At 45.3% G+C, this 25,895-nt stretch overlaps 1 protein-coding gene across 2 annotated transcripts in view; it reads right to left on the bottom strand.

The window, feature by feature from the left end:
* PGM2 (phosphoglucomutase 2) overlaps nt 1-25,895 on the bottom strand; it is an 80,622-nt gene that overhangs the window by 9,567 nt on the left and 45,160 nt on the right. For both annotated transcript variants that reach the window (XM_068278438.1, XM_068278439.1), the window contains exons 6-11: nt 25,239-25,432; nt 24,458-24,647; nt 9,818-9,915; nt 2,305-2,485; nt 2,127-2,220; nt 122-251 (exon numbers count right to left, since the gene is read on the bottom strand). In XM_068278438.1, the coding sequence (XP_068134539.1) occupies nt 122-251; nt 2,127-2,220; nt 2,305-2,485; nt 9,818-9,915; nt 24,458-24,647; nt 25,239-25,432 (887 nt within the window). The remainder of the gene's footprint in view (nt 1-121; nt 252-2,126; nt 2,221-2,304; nt 2,486-9,817; nt 9,916-24,457; nt 24,648-25,238; nt 25,433-25,895) is intronic.

Below are 25,895 nucleotides of genomic sequence, written 5' to 3'. Positions count from 1 at the left end.
AGGCACATTCCTCATTTCTACCATAACAGGTGTGTTTGTTAACTAGATTTAGTTATGCTTAATTCTGCTTGGCATCGAATAGTAAACCAGTGAAATATTTGAAGCTGTTGAGAGAACATACTTGTTGAAAATAGCATTCAGCTGCTGGGTGAGGTTGAGATTCTTTGTTGCCAGGTAGCAGCTCATTTCTGCAGCTAAGACAGCAGCACTTACACCATCTTTGTCGAGGACAAAAGGGCAGCACATGTAGCCTGCAATAAGACACAGCACAATACTTATTCATAAGATAACAGACATATGAAACAGAGAGCACTTACTGACAGATGTAAACATGCACTATGAGAGAGTAATTGGTCACACACGCACCATTACTGTCTGCAGGGATCAGGACTCTATCCTTAGTGTGACAGTTTTGGGCCGATGGCTGTACAGATGTGTTGCCAGCCTACAAACGAATGATGTTTTCTGCTGCTATGGAGTGGGAAGGAGGGACGATGTGTGGCACCGGAATGGGAGGAGAATAACGCCCTAGGACTGTGCTGTGATGATCCAGCACTCTGGTGTTGGATCAGGTCTGATTGTGGTTCCCTAAAATTTACACTGCCCTGCATGCCCAGTAGGATCCTGCCCTGTCCTTACCCCTGAGAGCAGATTGCTGATTGGATGGCTGTCAGAACCTGCTGCACACACACGCTGGATTAAAATCGGCAGAGGCAGTCATTATCAGCCGCTTCAGCCAAGTTTAAAGAGGAACTCCAGTGAAAATAATGTACTAATAAAAGGGACTTAATTTTTACAATAATTATGTATAAATGATTTAGTCAGTGTTTGCTCATTGTAAAATCCTTCCTCTCCCTGATTTACATTCTGACATATATCACGTGGCGACATTTTTACTGCTGGCAGGTGAGGTCACTGGAAGGAGATGCTGCTTGCTTTTTTGGCAGTAGAAAACAGCTGTTATTTCCCAGTGTGATGTCAGGACCTCAGAGCTGTGAGGCGCTGACATCACACTGTGGGAGGGGTCTCACCACAAAATCAGCCATACAGAGACCCCTGCTGATCCATTTGAGAAAAGGAATAGATTTCTCATGGGAAAGGGGGTATCAGCTACTGATTGGGATAAAGTTCAATTCTCTTTAATCTAGGGCAGTGGTCCTCAAACTAAGGCCCGCGGGCCGAATGTGGCCCCCTAAGGCTTTCTTACCGGCCCCCCACACAGAAAATGTATTGCTTATAAATGCAGTCAGCTACATCTTTAAATATTGGTGGTCCACATATGGAATAGCAGTGCAGCACCCCCCATCCACATGGAAGCCAGAAAGCAGAAATTTTGCTGGTTTCCAATCAAATTCCACATCAGGTGACACTGCTGTCCAATTGGCTTGCAGATTGTCACCTGGGTATGCTTCACTGTCTGGTCCGCAAAGACTTCTACATCATTTTATGTTTACTCCGGCCCCCCAGCGGTCTGAAGTATGTTGACCCGGCCCTCCACCCAAAATGTTTGGGGACCCCTGATCTAGGGTGTGTATGGCCCAGAAAATACATAGCCATTCATTTCCATGTGGGTGGGGGCAGTGTACTCAAGAAAGCATGATTAGCAGTCAGACAATCTTCAGTAGCACAGAAAATCTAGCCTTCTTGACAACCTTTTCCCCCACTGGGCAGTGCTGAGCAAGTAGTTTAGCGAATGTCTGTAAGGTATCAGAGTTTCCCAATCTAGCAAACTGAAAGCTTTATCCTAATGTCTGTACCTAGTTTCAGACTAAATCCCTTTACATACCTAGTGGTCATTTTGAACACGGTACCAACCCACCCTAAATGTAAGGAAATTGGAAGAAACCAGGAAGTCTTTTGCTGTAGGGGAATACAATAGCAATCTGCTTAAAAAAAAAAAAAAAAAAAAAAAAAAAAAAAAGCGGCCAGTGCTGGATTATCATTCCCCCATTCGGGCTTCTGCACAGACATCGGACTGTCACAAGGCTATTAGTACATTTTCTACCACTGCTGTGCATTGAAAAGTGTGTGCTGGTGTTTTCAGCCTGCAACCAATATAAGTCTGACAGGGATACAAAAACTACAAATGAAAACATCACAAGTTGAGCATGTGACCACTGACTCACCAATTGCCTCCTCAAATGCGAACAACACAGTCTTCTCTTGGTCAATAAGCTCTTTGGCTCGGTTTCCCATCCATTTGAATCCTGTCAGTGTCTCCTGCAGGAAAGAGACCCGAGAGATCAGCTGTTATAACTGATAGGCTGTTCTGCGGATAGACAGGGGAGGCTACAGGTAGAGTACCTCGAAGTGAAAGCCTTCCTGCACAGCGATGGCTCGGAGGATCTTCGAGGAAACCGTGCTTGCCAGCATGTAGACATTCTTTACGGCACTCTGGTCAGGATTCTGCTCCTTCCAGCATGTAAAAATCCACCAGCCCAGGAGAGCGCCCAACTCATTTCCAGTGAAGACTTTCCATTCACCACTGCATGGTAACAAACGGGAAGCAAGAAGTAGGTTTAGTCTACACCAGAGGCTGGCATGGTTTCCACACTAGTGCAGACTATAGGGATTACCATCATTTACCTCAGAAGCTTATCAGACATTTAAGGCACTAGTCTAGTTTAGGGGACCCAGCAGGAAATCTCAGAGAAATTCCAGTAACGTGATTGAGTGGACAACGCCCTTTCGAACTGCTGGGTTACAGATAGGTTGTACGCTCACACTACTCAGCCAATCACAGCGCTGTGTGCCATAGAAAGTGCTATGATTAGAAAACTGTTCCTTATGAGGATTCTTGCTGGGTCACCTAAACTAGACTCACACCACATTTAATGAATTAGAGATATTATACATGTTATTCAGTTAGGCTGGAAAAGGCCTACTCATAGGTTGTCAGGATAAAGATAGGTGCAAGATGCATGCATGAAATGGCTAAGAACTGGTATATGGACATGTACACACCGCTGCGTGGTTTTTAAAATTGCATGCGATTTTTAGACCACAAAGCCTTCATGAAAATAGAAAAAAAAAAAAAAAACAATCGCATTGCACCAGTGTGTACAGGTCTTCACGATTTATGATTTTTCAATAGACCTTGCGAATAAAAAACGCATGCGATTTTAAAAGCGCAGCAGTGTGTACAGGCCCTTAATATAATTAAGTGTGCATTTAGTCTGGTACTGCTGCGAGGCCCAATCTAGAATACCAGATAGGAAACAAAAAGTCAGAATGAAGGTTAAATCCTGTGTACTCATCTTTCCCTGAAAACTGTAGTACAACGCCTGCATAATGATAACGCTCATACAGACGGGTAAAGAATTTACTATGCAAGTCCTATTATTAAGTAGGTAGTAACATTATGGAGAGCAAAGACGACATCTGAACATCGTTTGACCTTTGACTAGCCACAAGACCTGGACTATTTTAGAAGCTCAGAATGCCGAGAGCAAAATGTCAGGCTGAGGTCAGTGTCAGCCCCCTATTCCTAATGCAAAGGGCAGTTGAGCACAAATTCCAGGGTAAGTGGATGTTTTTCCTTTGGCTGCTACTAAACAAAATAATACAGTGAGGGCATCCAACTAATCTGACTACAGGAAGAATACCGCATCTGATTTGCCTGCACAGTGCAAGAAGCACATTTCTACCAGATCAAAATGCACTATGAATTGCTTTTCTCCTAGGTTGCTGTCACTTACAAAAGACAGTAAAAATCTCACAGACCTTACAGATCCTTATGGGGATTCTCAGAGTCTTCACGCCCACATTGTGCCAGCAACCATGTGGTATGTGAGGAAGAGTCAGGGCTGGATTTAGGCCAAGGCCTCCTAGGCCATGGCCTAGGGCACCACAGGAGCAAGGGCACCAAAGTAGCAGGCTAACTTGGTGCAGCATTTGCAAGCTTGCAAATGCTGCAATGCAGGGAGATCAGGTGAGCGTGACTGGACTACGGTACTCTGCTGCTAGCCACCTGTGCAGCAGCCACCTTGCTCTCTGTGCACGTCTGCATTGTGGCCGGTGGCTATGGACTTGGGCAGCATTGGAGATGGAAAGGAAGAGGAAGCTTCTGCACTGGAGATAAGAGAAATGAGTGACACTGATGGCTGCTGCAGTGTGAAGGTGAGCTGGCCACCTATACTGAATGGGGGGGGGGGGGGGGGGGTGGAAAAAGGAGGGATTAAGGGAGTCATCTGGTTACCAGTACTGGAGGGAAAGGGGGAGGTGGCACCTGGCTACCTATACTGAATGGGGGCGGCTGGTGACAGTGGCCTTAGCCGGTAAAGAGTACAAATCCGGCCCTGGGTAGAGTGTAGAGACTGAGCCAGTGGCGGACACCGATAGATAAAGTAATCATGCACAGGGCACATTTTACACTGGGGGGGGGGGGGTACAGTGTTTCACTTGGCTCAGAAGCTCATCAGTTACATGCTGCAGGGATCACTAATTGCGGGTGATAAAAGGAGATCAGAGGGCAATATAAAAGCTTGGCAGATGAGCTTTTTGTCCCTACACTTGTGCAAAAGGACAAGACCTGAGTATGGAGTTTTTGACAACTATTTAGAAAGAGTGGTTAAAATGTGGAATATATTACCAAAGGAAGTCGTTCTGACAAATTCTGTATCTGCATTTAAAAGGGGCGCCCCGGCTTTCCTTGAATTGAAGGGCATCCATGGCTATAATTATTAGGTAATTCACTGCAGAGTTGATCCAGGGATTTTATCCGATTGCCATCTGGAGTCGGTAAGGGATTTTTTCCCCTTTTAGGGCTAACTGGTCCAAGTCTTCTAAGGGCCCATTCATACTATGGCGATTAGCGTGCGATTCTCCCTAATCGCCAATGCGCTAGTGCTATTTTACCCTTTGGCAGTGATCTCACTTTGGCGCTGATCGCAGGCGTTTTGTGATTAGCACTAATCGCAAAATGCGGGACGAAGCATTTTCCCGCAATTATGGAGCAATCGCAGTACAATGCTTATAAAGTGCTGACCGCAATCGCTCTGATTCGCGGAACTGTGAGCAGCAATTTTACCATGCTAATCATGGCAAAATCAGCTGCGCAAAATGGTAGCGCTAAGCTCTAGCATTTTGCGATTCATAGTGGGCCCTTTGGGTTTCTTGCCTTCCTCTGGATCAGCTGGGATATGTAAAGGTGCGAGCTAGCATAAGAGTCCGTTTCCACTAGCCACCGCGCGCGGCGGCACTTCCGGGTCTGCGGGAAAGCAGACGAATCCCAGAAGCCATGCACGGCTATGGGATTCACTGCCTCCCGTGCGAAAACTATGGGCAATGCCGGCCGAATTGCTAGGGCAAGCGATTCGGCCGGCGGCGCCATTATTTCCTATGGCAGAGTTTCACCAAGCGATTTGCCTGCGGGGAAACTCTGCGGATTCGGCCCGGTTTCCGCGCTAGTGGGAACGGGCCCTTAGTGTTATGCTAATACTACACTTTCTAGTTGAACTCAATGGACGAATGTCTATTTTCATCCATGGAACTATGAAACATCCACTGCAGTGGCAGTTCTCTGCCTGGAATCACCCAATCTTTATCCTACTGTGCCAATTTCTACAGCGTTTGATCTTTTCAGAAATCCTTCATGTCAATGCTCTGGCTCCGCATTCCTTCGCTTCTGCTTTGGTTTACTCATCTTTTATGTTGACTTTGTTGTTAATGCAGAAGTGGAAGTAAAGATAAAAGAGATGACATTGTCAGACCAACACTAGTGTTCTGCAGCAGAATTCCATTAGTCTATGCACTGTCATGCTTTTGGCTGCTTCAGATTCTTACATACACAGTGTTCATTAATCTTTATGAGTGGATCTGTACGTCACTGCGGACCTTTCAGCTTGATTAAAGGTTCTCTTTATAAATCACAGAGCACTGCAGCCTGTAATGTCAGTTCCAGTGTGACTCACAGGACAGCATCAGGAGGAAAAGAGAACAAGACCATAACTCAGAGGAAATTAATTCCCAACAGAGAAGGAGGATGCAGAATGCAAACAGAATGTGGCGGCTTCATTCACAATGTAAGAAAGGGAAGAGGTCCAGGAAAATGCCGTAACTATATGTAGGCTTTATGCTGAAGGGAATCTGATGAAGTACATATCTTGCTTGGGAACCTCAGACTACTCTGGTGCGCTCCAAACTGGCCAGCAGCACATTGGTTTTCAGGAAGAGCCATCAGTCACATGACGCTGTGCTGCTCGTCCCCAGGATTCGTCTATAGTCAGCCCTATTCAGGGGCGGCTTCCCAGTCAGGCAAATAATCACAGGACAGATAAACAAGTGAGGTTAACCAGGCTTCTACGCATCCCTCAGGAGCCCATACAGTACTCGATATTGTTGGTCAATCAACCTTCCAATGTAATTTTATCGAATTGAAAAAAAAAAAAAAAAAAGTACACTAGTCCATCTACACATGGGGGATTCTCAGGGTTTTCTTTATTTTAAAATGAGGCTTCCCATGTCCTCTTCACCCCATTGTTGCCACGTGTGGACCCTTGGAACACATCTGACAAGAGCTTGTTGCATGCGCAGTAGGTGCAACTGGAGCTCCAGTTGCAGATATTTCGGAGCTGGCAGCGGCACAATGGCAGTGACATTAAGATGGATTTCTGGGTCAAAAAGCTTCATTGTGCTGATTTACAAAAGTCTGTGCCAATTTCAGAGCACGGACACACCTATTCAGCATTGCTGAGACTGAGGCGACTGCTCTGAATGCGGCTCTTGATTCTGACTGCTGGTTTCCAAAAAATAACTGGTAGATCAGCGTTCTCCCCAGAAATTTTTCCAGCCGGTTGGCATGAAAAAGTAGCTGGGTGGGGCACGATGAGGGAATGCAGTGCTGGCCCAACTCTGCTTACAGCATAAGGAGGATAAGCAGACAAGCCAATGACAACCAGGTGCTCACCAAATTAGCCAGGTGGCTAAAAAGGTCTGGGGAGGACACTGAGGTAGATGGTTATAACTTACACTGTTAAAAAGCAGGCCATATCCTCTTTCAACTAATTAACAGATTATGATTTAGATATCCCAAGAGAGATTTCCCAGATACTTAAATACCACATATAAGAATAAACTATAGAGGTCTGACATGATTTATCTGCACTTGCACTTGCACTTTGGCACTCTCACACCCTTTGTACAGCACCCCTGACGAAGCCTCCTTTAGGATGTGAAACATGTAGGGTTTATCCTTATAAGGCAAGGCGCCACCCAGGAATCTGCTCTCGATCCCTCTGTCATTGCTCGGTGGAGGCTGTACAAACATGTCGCTATCCTGCTCTCTTGGTCATTGCTCAGCTGAGTCGATCTGCCAGGCTAACCACTGACCAAGGCAATCGAGGTCACACGATATATTCTCAGCAAATGTCATCTTTGGTCACCTAGACAGGAGTTTCATCTACTGTGTGTATACAGCAATACCTTCATTGAATCCTACATCTAATCTATCAAAACATTTACAATACCCAACTTGTTTTTTACGTCTCTCAAAGACAAATCTCCACAGAGTTCCTACGGAGATTGATTTTAATAAAATTATGCATCTAAAAAAAAAAAAAAAAAAAAAAAAAAAGGTTTCTAACTCCCGATTTCAGCTTTGTATTTACGTACTTCTATGATCTTGCTTCATGTGTAACAAACTGCACATTGGTATCCAACACTTTAGTATGGCTATCTGAATCACAAGCCGCTTACAGTGGAGGAAATAATTATTTGACCCCTCACTGATTTTGTAAGTTTGTCCAATGACAAAGAAATGAAAAGTCTCAGAACAGTATAATTTCAATGGTAGGTTTATTTTAACAGTGGCAGATAGCACATCAAAAGGAAAATCGAAAAAATAACCTTAAATAAAAGATAGCAACTGATTTGCATTTCATTGAGTGAAATAAGTTTTTGAACCCCTACCAACCATTAAGAGTTCTGGCTCCCACAGAGTGGTTAGACACTTCTACTCAAATAGTCGCCCTCATTAAGGACACCTGTCTTAACTAGTCACCTGTATAAAAGACACCTGTCCACAGAATCAATCAATCAAGCAGACTCCAAACTCTCCAACATGGGAAAGACCAAAGAGCTGTCCAAGGATGTCAGAGTTAAAATTGTAGACCTGCACAAGGCTGGAATGGGCTACAAAACCATTAGCAAGAAGCTGGGAGAGAAGGTGACAACTGTTGGTGCGATTGTTCGAAAATGGAAGGAGCACAAAATGACCATCAATCGACCTCGCTCTGGGGCTCCACGCAAGATCTCACCTCGTGGGGTGTCAATGGTTCTGAGAAAGGTGAAAAAGCATCCTAGAACTACACGGGAGGAGTTAGTGAATTACCTCAAATTAGCAGGGACCACAGTCACCAAGAAAACCATTGGAAACACATTACACCGCAATGGATTAAAATCCTGCAGGGCTCGCAAGGTCCCCCTGCTCAAGAAGGCACATGTGCAGGCCCGTCTGAAGTTTGCCAATGAACACCTGAATGATTCTGTGAGTGACTGGGATAAGGTGCTGTGGTCTGATGAGACCAAAATAGAGCTCTTTGGCATTAACTCAACTCGCTGTGTTTGGAGGAAGAAAAATGCTGCCTATGACCCCCAAAACACCGTCCCCACCGTCAAGCATGGGGGTGGAAACATTTTGCTTTGGGGGTGTTTTTCTGCTAAGGGCACAGGACAACTTAATCGCATTAACGGGAAAATAGACGGAGCCATGTATCGTGAAATCCTGAACGACAACCTCCTTCCCTCTGCCAGGAAACTGAAAATGGGTCGTGGATGGGTGTTCCAGCACGACAATGACCCAAAACATACAGCAAAGGCAACAAAGGAGTGGCTCAAGAAGAAGCACATTAAGGTCACGGAGTGGCCTAGTCAGTCTCCGGACCTTAATCCAATAGAAAACCTATGGAGGGAGCTCAAGCTCAGAGTCGCACACAGACAGCCTCGAAACCTTAGGGATTTAGAGATGATCTGCAAAGAGGAGTGGACCAACATTCCTCCTAAAATGTGTGCAAACTTGGTCATCAATTACAAGAAACGTTTGACCTCTGTGCTTGCAAACAAGGGTTTTTCCACTAAGTATTAAGTCTTTTATTGTTAGAGGGTTCAAAAACTTATTTCACTCAATGAAATGCAAATCAGTTGCTATCTTTTATTTAAGGTTATTTTTTCGATTTTCCTTTTGATGTGCTGCCACTGTTAAGATACACCTACCATTGAAATGATACTGTTCTGAGACTTTTCATTTCTTTGTCATTGGACAAACTTACAAAATCAGTGAGGGGTCAAATAATTATTTCCTCCACTGTATAAAGTAGGGAAGAGCAAAGATCGTTTTGCAACATGCCAAACTATCCCGATGTGTGTATGGAGGGCGTGGGCTGTGGCAGAGAGGGTTTACTTATGTTACCATCGCTTACCAATGCAATGCATGCTGCTCTCCATCCTCCTGACACTTCTACCTCGCTCGTTTTGCTTATCTTTTTCCATTCACTTCTATCTTAAATTGAGCGCCAAAGAATCGAAAAGGAGATCGGACATGTCGTAAATTATCTATCGAACCATGAGCTTAAAAATGAACCGTGTATTCCCAGCATTACCCCTGCAAGTCAGGTAGATGGAGCGCAGTGCACAATGCAGCAGTAACATAGGCAAGTTAGCCCTCCCAGCTGTGGCCTGTGCCCTCTGAACACTCCAGGGCAGTTTTGCATTTCTACAAAACTGATTTTGCTCATCCCTGATAATAAAAAATAAATAAATAAAAAAAATAATAATATGGATGACCAATCTAATCATGCACATAATGTAGTCATATGCTCACCTCTCTTGCTTCTCTGCTACGGCCAGCCGATCAGCATCAGGGTCATTGGCCAGGATAATTCTGGCCCCTTCTTTCTCTGCCAAGGCAAAAGACAATTTCTGCAGAGAAACATACAGAAGTTTCATCAGTCTGGCTGCTCATATACATATACAAGAACCCAAATGAAAGAGCAGTTACATTTTCATAAAAACATACTATAAAAACATACAATGGTACAATACATACAATGGCCTTATATATTGCAAAAATTAAAGGCAAACATGATTGGAGCTTGCTTTCTATGAGTTGTGCATGCAAAACATACCCATTCCAGTGTTTCAAAGACTGTCCAGTATTGGACTGTTTAATTGTGCTGACCCTGTAATGCAGCAGGCATTACAGAAGCTAATGGACACTGACCCAGCAAAGTACCTGCAGTACAGGCAAGCGCGAGAGGAGCGCCAAGCTGCTGCTGCAGAACGCCAAGCGGAGAGGGATAACGCCGAGCGAGAGCGCCAGCATTAACTGAACATGGCAAAGGTGCAGCAGGTCAGCCGGAGTTCATCGCCAGCCTCCCAGCTGCAGGAGCCGCATCACCCGTGAGTGCGAAATTTAAATTTGCTACTATTGAAAAAGACATTGATATTGAGTTGCCGTCAGTATCGTCTGTCCCAAGACCAGTGGACCAGACATCTGACACCTTTACTGCGCTACAAAGCGCTTGATGCTTTCGCTGAGTTACCTGTGGAAAACGATAATGACTATGCCACTATAAGAGAAGCTATTATTGCCAAATATCAGCTGACGCCAAAGGCCTCCTGGCAGAAAAAAAAAAAACCTACGGACTCTTATCCGGACGTGGTCAGCAGTTTATGCACCACATGCGGCCAGTGGACTCTAGGCCTCACCAAAGGGTCTTATGAAGTCCTGGAGGACTTGATAGTATTAGAACAGTTACTGAACATTTGCCCTGCTGATGTACGACAGTTTGTGCTGGAACGGAAGCCCGAGTCAGCGACTGCTGCCGCAGACCTCGCTGAGACCTTTGACACTACCCGGGTGCCTAACACACGCAAAAGTGCACCACCTAGCTGGAGGGGAGGTCAGCCCAATACCCTGGCAGACCCTCCTGCCCCTGTGAGCCGTCCGCCACAGAGGCCACCCAGTGCAGCTGCTGCGTCCAGGCCTGAGGCAACTGAGGTGGTCACCTGTCACTACTGCCGCAAGCCCGGACACATGAAATTTGACTGGCTTGAGCGGAGGCAGACACCACCAGGACCAGGACCACTAGTACCTCACCCACATCAGATGCAACCAGCCAGTGAACCACAGCCTGGATCCCCAGAGTTTGTTTGGTTTGCCCGCGGAAAGGAAATCCGCAACTGAACCGACCAGCAGCAGCCTGTTAAAGTGAACGACAAGATTGTCACCGGAGCAGACATCACGTTAGTTCGCCCACACCTTGTTCCGAAGGAGAGCATCAGCTACAACCGATCCCTTGCCCTTACTGGAGTAGAGGGCACCCTTTTACACATAGCCCAAGCGTGAAGCTCGACTGGGGGGGGGGGGGGGGTTCAAGAAAGGGTTGTTGGGGTTGTGGATGATCTCCTGGTCCCTGTGTTGTTGGGGACTGATTTAGGCAAGCTTGTGTCCTATTACGAACCTGCCACAACCTCCTCGATGCTCACGGAAGGAGACGGACTCTCCACCCACCACCAGGTACTTCACACACTGGGGGAGCACCAGGGGGAGGTGGGATGAATGTGCCCAGTTCAAGGGTACTGGATTCAATAGTACCCGAGTCAAAAGGTACCTGTGTTTAATGTACAAACTGTCTGTGATGAAAATGTAACTGTACCTGTCACTGTCATTAAGGCATGTGTCAATGATGTGGAAAATGTCAATTATTGTAATGCTAATGCTGTGCCTGTGCTAGCAGTCACCCAGAGTGCTGAAAGAGTTGTGGGCTCAGTGCTGGACTCTTCGCTCAGTGCTGACCCCAGAAGTGAGAACCTTCAGCCGCTGACTTCATGTGACATGAGCCAGCTGGCTGAAACTGACAGTGCTGCATTCACAGCAGCACTACAAAGTGACCCAAGCCTGGAGGCGCTCAGGCCACAAGCCTCTGAGCCCCTCGCAGACGGGGCTGCTTTCAGGGTATATTGGGAGAGTGGGAGACTGTACAGTTAGGCTGTGCCGCCCACTACAGGTAAACTGGTTGCGAATACCAAGTGGCTTGTGGTACCGAGTACATTCAGGGGCCATGTGCTGCAATCCGCACATAACAGCCCTCTGGGGGTCCGCAAGACACTTGCCTGTATTCAAAAACAGTTTTATTGGCCTAGGATGACCATGGATGTAGCAAGATACTGCAAGGCATGTGCTGTCAGAGCTGGGAAGGCCCAGGGATTCCCTTAGGTCCACTGCCACTTAGCAAGAAGCCCTTGCGTGGGTTGGCTGTTGACCTGCCTGATCCCCTGCCCGTTGTGAGCAGTCCTGACAGACCCCACATTTGAACACGGTGGCGCCATCGCCCGGAAAGGTCTATGTTGGGTCAATCCTGAGGGTAAAGGACAGCAACCTGTCCAGATGAACCGAGCAGCAGGCTCCAATGAGTTATCCCATTATACCGGCAGCTCAAGACCCGTCAGCCAGATTAGCAGCAACGCCACACATCTTGTGGATGCATGGCTTATGCCTCTATTCTCGGGGGGAGGTGTCACGGAAGAGCCATGAGAAAAGAGAACGCAATCGGTTTCCTGCACCGATTGTCGTTACCAACCCAGATTAAAATCTTATGTGTAGGGATAACAGGCAGTCGAGCCTTGGGGGGGGGGGGGGGGTGACGAATCAACGTTTATTCGTCCTAAAAAAGTAGTTAGAGCCTTATAAAATATTCCCTGTTGCCACTATTAAAAAAATGACAGCAGATAGGGAGAGGCTTGGTTTATAAAAAGACCAGGGAAGCCTGGGGTTAACAGTTCCTCTCCCTGGTCAAATGTAGCAAATGCTCTTATTACCTAGTTTTTTCGCACCTCCATGCGACAAAGTGTTTCCTGGGCATTCAGGGACCCCCAACCAGGCAGAAAGGGAGAAATCTCACCCCTACACTGTCCTTCTCCAGACTGGTAGGAACCGACCCAGCAGGACACTTAGCTGCCTTGTAGCCTGAGTTGAAAGGAGACAGGAATGATCCTTATCACGCCATCTGGCGGCACCCACAGATTCAACAAACTGTAGAAAATATATTTAATAAATATGCACAGTTTGGTAATATTTCTGGTGTTCCCAAGATCGCAGTTCCCTCAAATTCACGGAGTTTATTAGATTCCACATGACACTGGTACTGAGAGATTTTCAGCCCTCTGGATCTTTCGGAACCAGTGCCAGTAAGGTGAAAGGGGGGGGGGGGGGGGGGGGAACGGTGCTGTTAGCGATCCAGACTCCTCGTGTTTGGTATTAGCAGATTCACACACTTACGCTGATTGTGAATATTCATTCGGGTTCTTGATATTACCCACAGGCATGTTGAGAGCGGGCAAAATATGAATTGGCCCAAAACCTCTCCCTGCCTAAGGGGGCATTGCCTTATTCAAATTGCAAGGCTGGACTTGTATGTGTCATAACTCCTCCCACCTACAGTGAGGAACAAAACTGACATGACCCAAAAGTCCAGGGTTCTTTACCTTCAATCTGATGCATAGTAACATCCTGGCAGCCCGCAGGGACACGGGCCAACCTCCATCTTTGAACTTTCTAACAAAGGCCTGTTGGCCGCATGGCAACCGCCATTTTGGGACTTTCGCCAAAGACTTGCGATTGCCGCATGGACTACCAATAACGGTATTTGAACTGTATATAATCAGACATCCTGTTCCTTTTCTTGCCTTCTCTCTGTCAATCAATCTGTTCTAAAATAAGCTGTGTGTATGTAGTTTAGAAATAAACTAACGATTTTATCGTTCAGTCTTGTGCCTGTTCTGGTCATCTGATTGCTGCTATAACGAATCTGCCCTCTGAAGAGTCAGTCATACTACCGCATCGTTTTATGATTTGCTTATAAATTGTTTGCTAGCTAGGTTGTAAATAACCGTTTCTTTCTTCTAGGATTAGCTAGTACCAGATTTCCTGTGCGAAATCGATAACGTTAGTTTCTCGATTGTAAATACAATTCGAGATTGCATCATATAGGGACCCAGTAACCTTTCTTTAACGTCACATTGCTCACAGTCTTTAAGCCGTTGGAAGTGACTATTCCCCGAACGGTGACTTGAGCGTGTTGAACGTGATTGGGCTGGCTACCGTATTATGATAGCGGGAGTCTCTTTCCTCCCTGAACTTGAGAGAGTGGTGGCAGTTATTACCCGATTTCCAGCGCGAAATCGATATTTTTAGTGTACCGATTGTATATACAATCAAAATTGTACATGTATGGGCACCTCCAACCAATCTTAACCGTTTACTACGCACACAGTGAATTTGCCTCCAGCAGTCTCTAGTGCATGAGACCTGCATGGCAACAGTGGCCTAGTAATACGGGATTGGTGGATGTTTGTCCCATTACATATTGTCGGCAGCTGCGCGACCAATCTTTATTGTCAGTCTGTTCACCGTACTTCCTGCGTATGCTAACGGGAGCAGATTAGACGGGATTGGCACGCTCTGTCGCCCTTTTCTTCTTACCTCTGACGATCCAGCAACCGGTCTCGTTGTCCGTCTGCGCCCATACTTCCTGCGTACGCTAACGGGAGCAGATCTCGACGGGATCGCGGGGCTGGATTGTCACAGGGGGGTCTTAGTTTGACAATCTGTCCATCTCAGCTGCTAGCAGAACTTTTTTCATGAAGTCCCCTTTTGTCTCTGACTGACACCTAGGTGTCAAAGCTTCTCAGCAGTAATCCCAAATGGCCAAAAGTGTTGCTGCCTTCCTGAAAAATCAGGATAAACCTAGCAGGAGATCAGACTTCTCGACTCCGTTGGAGGCAGAGGGAAAATGAATGCTATATAAGATTTTAGCCTGTTTAAGGAATACCATTTATATGAGAGGTATGAAAGTTATATCATTCCGTTGGTCCGAATCTGGTGAATATTTTAATATTAAATTGGGGCCACTGACATACCCAGTCACCGAGGTATGCAGCTGCCTCATGCCTTAACCTATTACCCTAATCAAGTTTGATGTCCTAAGAATTGTCATATTCTGAGGAATATGAATCTGGTTGTTGTGTGTGCGGGAAGCGTAAGCTGAGATATGGAAAATGTCATATTTGGTGGGCACAAGAAACCCACCCAGAAGGTTAACCGCACTCTGTCCAGCCCCTGGGCTGAACCCGAGACCCCACCCAAAAATGTGGGTCATTAACAGGGACTCCTCCCTTGAGTCCTCCAAATTCCACCGTCACAAAAGCATGCTGTTGCCTGAGGACTGAGCAGCAGCCATATTTGCTTGAACTTTGCTGTGGAAACAAAGAACTTCACGTGTGTTCCCAGAAAGGACATATTTTCACCTGAACCTAAGTATTTGTATTTTCTTCCCATTTTATTTTTATACTGCGCTACTATAGTCTCCACAATTGTTGATTTTAATGATTTTCTGTATATATTATTTATATTGCATTTATAACAAAAGCCTTCTAAAAGTCATTTATTTTTCGGCTACGCCTACTATTCTGCAACACAAAACGAATCCTAGCCTTCCGAAGAGTCGCTACTACTGTTAATAGCTAGATAAAAGAGTGTGTTTAACCATGTTATTTGCAGGTATCAGTATCAGTGAGGTTAGGTCTCCTGCCCTTCTGCAGACGTGGTGGCAGTTCTATACCCTGAAATAAAGAGTGTGTAATTTGTGTTACTTTAACTCACAAGCTCCCTTCTAGCCTGTCTGCTGCCAAAATTCTAGTGGTTTCTGCGCACCGATTGCGACCACAGATTGCATGGTCTGTGTGCTGGAACCGATTGGAAGACATTGTGCGGTCTGGCGTGTGACAGTGGCGGCAGGGCTCTGCCGCTGACGCAGCAGACCAGGGTTTGAATCTCGGCTCTGCCTGTTCAGTAAGCTAGCACCTATTCAGTAGGAGATCTTAGGCAAGTCTCCCTAACACTGCGACTGCCTATAGAGGTCCTAGTGTCTGCAGCTCTGGCACTTTAAGTCCTTCAGGAGAAAAGCACGATATAAATGTTAATATGGTCTTGTCTTATTCCTGTCCAACTATCCAAAGTCCACTGCCAATTACTGGATGGATTAGTGCTGGTGTCGAAGATAAATAACGAGGGTTCCTACTCCGTGCAGCTAATCAATCATGCAGCAAGATGAGAATTTCTGATGAACCTACACCCCAGAGTACAGATGTCATACTTGCAAAGTGCTATCCGTGCTTAGGAGCAGTTCTGGTTTATAACTGGGTAAATGGAAACATTTAAATAGCACTTAATTTCAATAAGACCTGAAGTGGAGTTTAACTATGACATTATTCAAAGAATATTTTTCACTTGCAGCCAGCTATGAATCTGCAAAACCGAAGTTAGCTGGAATTGCACTTCTCTGCAACCAAGGTAATCATATGTTTTGGTTTACAATACAAACATTTTCCTCATCCTGTAATATAAATTAGCTGCACGCAGCAGTGCCCATGTTACACCAAGTATTACACCAGATTTGCATTGCCTCAGTCATTCACAATTGTGAGTGGGAGTACAGGGGCCTCCTGATGTGGTAAGTGACCTGCACTACTGCATCCCTAATCACCAATGCTATTGTGCTCCTTCTGACGTTCCCACAGCATGGTGCTCCCCGCATCCGTTAGCCCAGGAGATAAAACTGACCACTAGGAAGCTTGAAAAATCATTTCCAATCTGTTACCTGAAAAGATCACCAACAATTGCTTTATCCACCAGTAAGTGAAACTTTGTACAAACTGTAGCTTTATTCTTTTAACACACCTGAAAGAATCTAGTGATTGCAGAAAACCGTGACACACTGTGCAAGCGGCAGCAACAGGTTGCAAACATAGTTTGTGCTGGAGGTACACATGTGCTAGGCATTTCCCACATATGTTGCTGTGCTAAGCAGACACGTTTACTCCACCAGCTTTATTTTTGCCACTGGTGGCTGTCTCTCCCCCAGGGAGTATAAAGAGGTTAAAAAAGGAAAAAAAAAACAAAAAACACAAATAAACCAAACTATGTCCACCCTAAACTGGCTTATCTACTGTATATCAAAGACAAAAAAATGAACAGCTGCAAACTCACTTATCACAAGAGTGCCATTTCTTGTGGGTAGATATTGTCAATAAAGCCCCCATTTCTATCAGTAAAGAAATAGTGAAGACTTGCTGCACATAGCCCTCATGTGGAGAAGCCCCCCATTCCTATCAGTGAGGGAATAGTGAAGACTTGCTGCACATTGCCCTCATGTGGAGAAGCCCCCATTCCTATCAGTGAGGTATTAGGGAAGACTTGCTGCACATTGCCATCATATGGAGAAGCCCCCATTCCAATCAGTGAGGTATTAGTGAAGACTTGCTGTACATTGCCCTCATGTGGAGAAGCCCCCATTTCTATCAGTGAGGTATTAGTGAAGACTTGCTGCACATTATCCTCATATGGAGAAGCCCCCATTCCTATCAGTGAGGTATTAGTGAAGACCTGCTGCACAATATCCTCATGTGGAGAAGCCCCCATTCCTATCAGTGAGGTATTAGTGAAGACCTGCTGCACAATATCCTCATGTGGAGAAGCCCCCATTCCTATCAGTGAAGGAATAGTGAAGACTTGCTGTACAATGCCCTCATATGGAGAAGCCCCCATTTCTATCAGTGAGAGAATAGTGAAGACCTGCTGTACATTGCCCTCATGTGGAGAAGCCCCCATTCCTATCAGTGAGGGATTAGTGAAGACTTGCTGTACATTGCCCTCATGTGGAGAAGCCCCCATTACTATCAGTGAGGTATTAGTGAAGACATGCTGCACATTGCCCTCATGTGGAGAAGCCCCCATTCCTATCAGTGAGGGAATAGTAAAGACTTGCTGTACATTGCCCTCATGTGGAGAAGCCCCCATTCCTATCAGTGAGGGAATAGTGAAGACTTGCTGCACATTGCCCTCATGTGGAGAAGCCCCCATTCCTATCAGTGAGGGAATAGTGAAGACTTGCTGCACATTGCCCTCATGTGGAGAAGCCCCCATTCCTATCAGTGAGGGAATAGTGAAGACATGCTGTACATTGCCCTCATGTGGAGAAGCCTCCATTCCTATCAGTGAGGGAATAGTGAAGACTTGCTGCACATTGCCATCATGTGGAGAAGCCCCCATTCCTATCAGTGAGGGAATAGTGAAGACTTGCTGCACATTGCCCTCATGTGGAGAAGCCCCCATTCCTATCAGTGAGGGAATAGTGAAGACATGCTGCACATTGCCCTCATGTGGAGAAGCCCCCATTCCTATCAGTGAGGGAATAGTGAAGACCTGCTGCACATAGCCCTCATGTGGAGAAGCCCCCATTCCTATCAGTGAGGGAATAGTGAAGACCTGCTGCACATAGCCCTCATGTGGAGAAGCCCCCATTCCTATCAGTGAGGGAATAGTGAAGACTTGCTGCACATTGCCCTCATGTGGAGAAGCCCCCATTCCTATCAGTGAGGTATTAGGGAAGACTTGCTGCACATTGCCATCATGTGGAGAAGCCCCCATTCCTATCAGTGAGGTATTAGTGAAGACTTGCTGTACAATGCCCTCATGTGGAGAAGCCTCCTTTCCTATCAGTGAGGTATTAGTGAAGACATGCTGCACAATGCCCTCATGTGGAGAAGCCTCCTTTCCTATCAGTGAGGGAATAGTGAAGACTTGCTGTACATTGCCCTCATGTGGAGAAGCCCCCATTTCTATCAGTGAGGTATTAGTGAAGACTTGCTGCACATAGCCCTCATGTGGAGAAGCCCCCATTCCTATCAGTGAAGGAATAGTGAAGACATGCTGCACATAGCCCTCATGTGGAGAAGCCCCCATTCCAATCAGTGAGGGAATAGTGAAGACCTGCTGTACAATGCCCTCATATGGAGAAGCCCCCATTTCTATCAGTGAGGTATTAGTGAAGACTTGCTGCACAATATCCTCATGTGGAGAAGCCCCCATTCCTATCAGTGAAGGAATAGTGAAGACTTGCTGTACAATGCCCTCATATGGAGAAGCCCCCATTTCTATCAGTGAGAGAATAGTGAAGACCTGCTGTACATTGCCCTCATGTGGAGAAGCCCCCATTACTATCAGTGAGGTATTAGTGAAGACATGCTGCACATTGCCCTCATGTGGAGAAGCCCCCCATTCCTATCAGTGAGGGAGTAGGGAAGACTTGCTGTACATTGCCATCATGTGTAGAAGCCCCCATTCCTATCAGTGAGGGAATAGTGAAGACTTGCTGTACATTGCCATCATGTGGAGAAGCCCCCATTCCTATCAGTGAGGGAATAGTGAAGACTTGCTGTACATTGCCCTCATGTGGAGAAGCCCCCATTTCTATCAGTAAAGGAATAGTGAAGACTTGCTGCACATAGCCCTCATGTGGAGAAGCCCCTATTCCTATCAGTGAGGGAATAGTGAAGACTTGCTGTACATTGCCCTCATGTGGAGAAGCCCCCATTCCTATCAGTGAGGGAATAGTGAAGACTTGCTGTACATTGCCATCATGTGGAGAAGCCCCCATTCCTATCAGTGAAGGAATAGTGAAGACTTGCTGCACATAGCCCTCATGTGGAGAAGCCCCCATTTCTATCAGTGAGGGAATAGTGAAGACTTGCTGCACATTGCCATCATGTGGAGAAGCCCCCATTCCTATCAGTGAGGGAATAGTGAAGACTTGCTGCACATTGCCCTCATGTGGAGAAGCCCCCATTCCTATCAGTGAGGGAATAGTGAAGACTTGCTGTACATTGCCCTCATGTGGAGAAGCCCCCATTCCTATCAGTAAGGGAATAGTGAAGACATGCTGTACATTGCCCTCATGTGGAGAAGCCCCCATTCCTATCAGTGAGGGAATAGTGAAGACCTGCTGCACATAGCCCTCATGTGGAGAAGCCCCCATTCCTATCAGTGAGGGAATAGTGAAGACTTGCTGCACATTGCCATCATGTGGAGAAGCCTCCTTTCCTATCAGTGAGGGAATAGTGAAGACTTGCTGCACATTGCCATCATGTGGAGAAGCCCCCATTCCTATCAGTGAGGTATTAGTGAAGACTTGCTGTACAATGCCCTCATGTGGAGACGCCCCATTCCTATCAGTGAGGGAATAGTGAAGACTTGCTGCACATTGCCCTCATGTGGAGAAGCCCCCATTCCTATCAGTGAGGTATTAGTGAAGACTTGCTGCACATTGCCATCATGTGGAGAAGCCTCCTTTCCTATCAGTGAGGGAATAGTGAAGACTTGCTGCACATTGCCCTCATGTGGAGAAGCCCCCATTCCTATCAGTGAGGTATTAGTGAAGAAATGCTGCACAATGCCCTCATGTGGAGAAGCCTCCTTTCCTATCAGTGAGGGAATAGTGAAGACCTGCTGTACAATGCCCTCATATGGAGAAGCCCCCATTTCTATCAGTGAGGTATTAGTGAAGACTTGCTGTACATTGCCCTCATGTGGAGAAGCCCCCAGTTCTATCAGTGAGGTATTAGTGAAGACTTGCTGCACATTGCCCTCATGTGGAGAAGCCCCCAGTTCTATCAGTGAGGTATTAGTGAAGACTTGCTGCACATTGCCCTCATGTGGAGAAGCCCCCATTTCTATCAGTGAGGTATTAGTGAAGACTTGCTGTACATTGCCCTCATGTGGAGAAGCCCCCATTTCTATCAGTGAGGTATTAGTGAAGACTTGCTGCACATTGCCCTCATGTGGAGAAGCCCCCATTGCTATCAGTGAGGGAATAGTGAAGACTTGCTGCACATAGCCCTCATGTGAAGAAGCCCCCATTCCTATCAGTGAGGGAGTAGGGAAGACTTGCTGTACATTGCCATCATGTGGAGAAGCCCCCATTCCTATCAGTGAAGGAATAGTGAAGACTTGCTGCACATTGCCATCATGTTGAGAAGCCCCCATTCCTATAAGTGAAGGAATAGTGAAGACTTGCTGTACAATGCCATCATGTGGAGAAGCCAATAATTTCAGCAGAAAACTAGATCCCTAGCCTGCTACCGGTAGCACTTTTGTTTCATACCCATTAAAGCGGACCTGAACTCAGAACTTCCGCTCTGCTCTAAAAGATACGCAACAGCATACTAAACCATTAAAGAAAGAAACATTTGTTATATAGCTGATACAAATGCTAAAATTAATATCAAGTGCTTTCGTGGAAGACATATTTTTAACATGTGCTTTCAAATGAGCTTATCTGCTGCAGCAGTCAGGTGACACGGGAGAGATCATATTACGACTTGTGATTAGACAGAGATGAGGGGGAATTAGACGGGCTAAACTCTCTAAATACATACAGGGTTAATTTCTCTCGGTTTTCCTTCTGTCCTGTGCAAGAGTTCAGGTCCACTTTAAACATCTCATCCTGCTGGCAGTGTTGAGAATGCTATTGCCATAGTACTGTTTAGGAAAATGCCTTCATAACACATAAATTACTAATACAATGCACAAGGCTTTTATGCAGGGCTGTGGAGTCGGAGTCGTGGAGTCGGGCAATTTTGGGTGCCTGGAGTCAGAGTCGGGAAAAAATGCACCGACTCCGACTCCTAATGAATTTGTAACTGTAATTAAAATAGAAAATATGATAAAATGTTCTATTTCTCAGATAATAGTCATTAAAAATAATGTATATATACACAGTAATAGCTGTGCTTTGTCCACAAAAATGAAATAAACCAATTAAATTAGTTACTTGTGCTGCTTCAATAAAAGCAGTCCCTGTATTTTTAAGGTCAGATATACATATCTGATTGTGACTGTATATATGATGTGTACACAGGAATCTCTTATATATACTAAATAACATCTATGCTGTAAGAATAAAGCCTGATGTGTCACTAATAGAGATGGTCAACGAGATGGAAATAATTCCGCATTGATGCTGATTTATGCAAATGTATGCACTCCCTTTGCTGATGAAATCAAATAATTTGATATGTTATTAAAATTTGGTTTGGTGACTACAAATTAAAGGGTAACTGAGACGGATGAAAAGTAAAGTTTTATACATACCTGGGGCTTCCTCCAGCCCCCTTCAGGCTAATCAGTCCCTCGCTGTCCTCCACCACCCGGATCTTCTGCTATGAGTCCTGGTAATTCAGCCAGTCAGCGCAGTGCCGCTCCCACAGCCAGGAACATTCGGCACCTGCGCAATAGTGCTGCACAGGTGTAGTATGCTCCTGGCGGCGGAGCGTGTGCATGCGCACTACACCTGACTGGCTCAAGTACCTAGACTCATAGCAGAAGATCCAGGTGGTGGAGGAGGACAACGAGGGACTGATTATCCTGAAGGTGGCTGGAGGAAGCCCCAGGTATGTATAAAACTTCAATTTCATCTGTCTCAGGTTTACTTTGTTACACAGTAGTACTATACTCTACATATGCACTCCCCACAGAGCTGCAGGGAATCCACTGAGAATGCTGTGCACATTGAACACAGAGGTGTTGTCTGTTTACAATCTCCTCATTCCCCTGCAGAGTACCTGCACATCATTCTTACATGTACCCACACTTACATTGCCTAGGGCCTGATAGATGTTCTTTGTTCCGGTTTGTACCTTTTACAAGTACTCTTACCAAGGACTGGTTTTAGTCTAAAGGGAATAAATATAGTAGTCTACATATCCGTCTCACTTCAGTTGTCTTGTAAAATTCCTAAGCGTTGGCAGTTAAGAGACGAATTTCATGTTACATACTTTTAATCAACAAAATTGTAATATGCAAATTAGAGGAGTCGGAGTCGGTGGAATCCTAAACTGAGGAGTCGGAGTCGGTGGATTTTTGGACCGACTCCACAGCCCTGCTTTTATGGTTGACCTTTTTCTCCAAAACCATTAAGCCAAATGGCTTTATACTTCTACACATCCAGTCAGAGTAACTAGGAGGGTTCACACTTGTCAGTGTGAAACACAAATTATTTTACGCATGCAATTTTTCTTACACTGCGAGTGTTCATCTGTGTTAAAACATGCACATTTTTTTTTTTTTACAATAGCTCATTGTCAATAGAAAAGTATTGCATGTCTGTTTTGAATCCCATTGCAGAAATTGAGAAATTGCACATGCTGTCCAATACTGCGGGAAGCCCAAAGGAAAACATTATTGCAATTTTTGATTAAGATTTCGCATTGTGTGAAAATGTATGCTAATTTGCCAAGTGTGAGCCCTGTTATAAAGGCCTTATTCACAATAGCATACGCAGATGTATATATCGAAAATGCAACACACACAGCAGTGCAAGATGGCATGGCACTGCCACACAGCGCATCAAGTGTGAATGTCAGACAGTGCAATCTATGCACTTATGATGTTCTTGGGTGTTGCACACCATACATGTCTATGAAAGACATTGCAATGCATATAGTGTGAATGAGGCCTTACTGCATGACTGACATAGTTTCTATACTTTTAGGTTTTCAGAACCATTGGTATGAAGCAGAGTGAGCAGACCTGCAATTCTTAGGACCTGGAGGCTGTACTGATACAGACAGCCACAGGAGTCTCAGAAATATGTTGTGATGCGGGGACAATTGATGAGTGTAATGTGCAAAAATAGGTGATGCAAAGCAGGGCGTAAAGCCAGAGCTGAAGACAAACCATGTAATGGAACGCCACTGGCAGCTGTCATCCATGAAATCCAAATCAGCATTTTTTGTCAAGAACTCAATGTCGGTTCTTCATTTCTGCTGCAACCCTGTGGAATACAGGATTTATACCTGTGCTGAAGGAGAGTTACTCCACCTGACGTTACATTTGGGTATATTAAGGAATCTGGCAAACAGTCGTTACTTTTAGTACAACTCTCACCGAAGCCCACATTCGATATTTGTACTTTCATGGTTCACTTTTGTAAGAGCTTTACATACAAGCCCTTACTGAGAGAACTCAAACATCTTTGCTGATATGTTTTGCCATTGCTTTATTAATGTCTTTCTGCTTTACAAGCAATGCCAGCAGGCTTGTGATATCAGTCCCATCCCCGTTTCTTGTCATCACTGCACATCCGACACCTGCATGTATAATGATATGTACTGTCGACTTTTTTTGTGATACCCACCCTGTTTCACATTTTATTCTGTACAACCCCATGAAATATTATGGTGCAGCAGCAGCATTACAAACACATACATGTAATTAAGCCACCAGGAAATTTGGGTGCAGGGTAAAGCCTAAAACCACTCACCCTGCTCCTACAAAAGTCCCGGCAACGTTAATTACTATTCCCCCTCCAGACCGCTGGGGTAACATGCAATTCGGCTTCCAGCTATTGCTGGCGGCTGAATTATGCTGGTTTTAATCTGTATTTTGGCCCAATCTTCTGATGGAGTCTAAATTAATGACTGAGCAGCGCTATGGCCGTAATTCACATTACGGGCTGAGTCGGCGTCCACATTTACAGTGAAGTTTTTGCCTGATTCGATACAAACAACAGATTTTGATCACACACACAACACCAATCTCTACAATGCTGATGAATGTCCATACCAAGACTCCTTTCCCCTCCTCGGGGTTGGGGTATTTCACTGTGGGAAATTCTGGATCAGGATCTTTTTGCTCTGGCACAGCGAGTGGAGGGCTGAAGCTGAATGCTTGGAATGCCGACTGTACAAAGTCATGGCCCACGCCATGCACAGACGTGTGCACAAACTTTAACTTGGAGCACTTGTTCATGTCCCTGTAACAAAACGTACATTGAGAAGATACATTGTAAGGTGTAACAAAACGTACATTGAGAAGATACATTGTAAGGTGTAACAAAACGTACATTGAGAAGATACATTGTAAGGTGTAACAACACATACATTGAGAAGATACATTGTAAGGTGTAACAAAACGTACATTGAGAAGATACATTGTAAGGTGTAACAAAACATACATTGAGAAGATACATTGTAAGATATAAAGTATAAAAACTTGGAGACTTCAGTTTTTTTTTTAAAGAGTAACCTCAATACACAGGAAAGAGCCTGGGGGGTGGGGGTGTAATTGGAAGTAAATTTTATCAGTTGAGCCCTCTGCCCCCTTCAGAAACGTGGCATTTTTCAAAGTTATGCCAAGGCTCTGGCCACCACCACCACCTGGATGCATTACCACGGCCTGTCCCCAGCTCGGCAGCTGTGGTGGCTGCCAAGTTGGGGGCAAACGTTCCCAAAGGGCCTCAGAAGGCTATGAAAACATGGCTGTGACTGCACTGCCAAGGATGGGGGGGGGGGGCAAACGGAACTCAATGTGGAGGAGGCCTTATGGATGAGGTTTCTATGCTCACCTATGGAAGCAGTGCTTTTGTATGTCAGAAAAGTAATCCTTATTAATAGACTGGAATGGATCTTTCAGAAGTGAGCTGCCATCAATGATGGAATCATCCCAGGCTTGTGGCCACGGCTCCAGGTTCTTCTCAATAGAGTCAGCAATGCCCGTGTCATGTGGTGGAATGATCTGTGCTCCATTCTCCCAGTACACCTGGCATGAAAGAAGGTATAGAAACAACACTGAATGGAACTACTGAGCTGAGCAGTACAGAACCACACACTAGTATTAGCTGCACAGAATACCCCAAGAAATAATAATAATAATAATAATAATAGTAGTGTACAAAGAAGGTCCCATATTGGTTTTTATGGTTATCCGATTCCACTAGCACTATGCTATACCACAGTTTAAATACATATTTCATCCAAATAGCATCTGACTGGAATAAAAGTATTACACCAAAGACAGTCCACTAGTTTCCTCTTTTGAGCACCTATGAAAGCTATACCATACACAAGACAAGCACACGCACACCACTGATAATATAAAAGCGAGAAGACAAATAAATATAGTGTCCCCAAGCTACAGCTCAAGTACAAAATCCCATACTTGTCTAATGAGAGGGAAGCCTCTGGATCCTAATGAGGCATCCTCCAGCAAGTCTCCAGCGCCG

The sequence above is a fragment of the Hyperolius riggenbachi genome, chromosome 1 (assembly GCF_040937935.1).
Source record: "Hyperolius riggenbachi isolate aHypRig1 chromosome 1, aHypRig1.pri, whole genome shotgun sequence".
NCBI classification, from domain to species: domain Eukaryota; kingdom Metazoa; phylum Chordata; class Amphibia; order Anura; family Hyperoliidae; genus Hyperolius; species Hyperolius riggenbachi.
The sequence above is the reverse complement of the archived record's forward strand: the minus strand, read 5'-3'. Positions and strand labels throughout refer to the sequence as shown.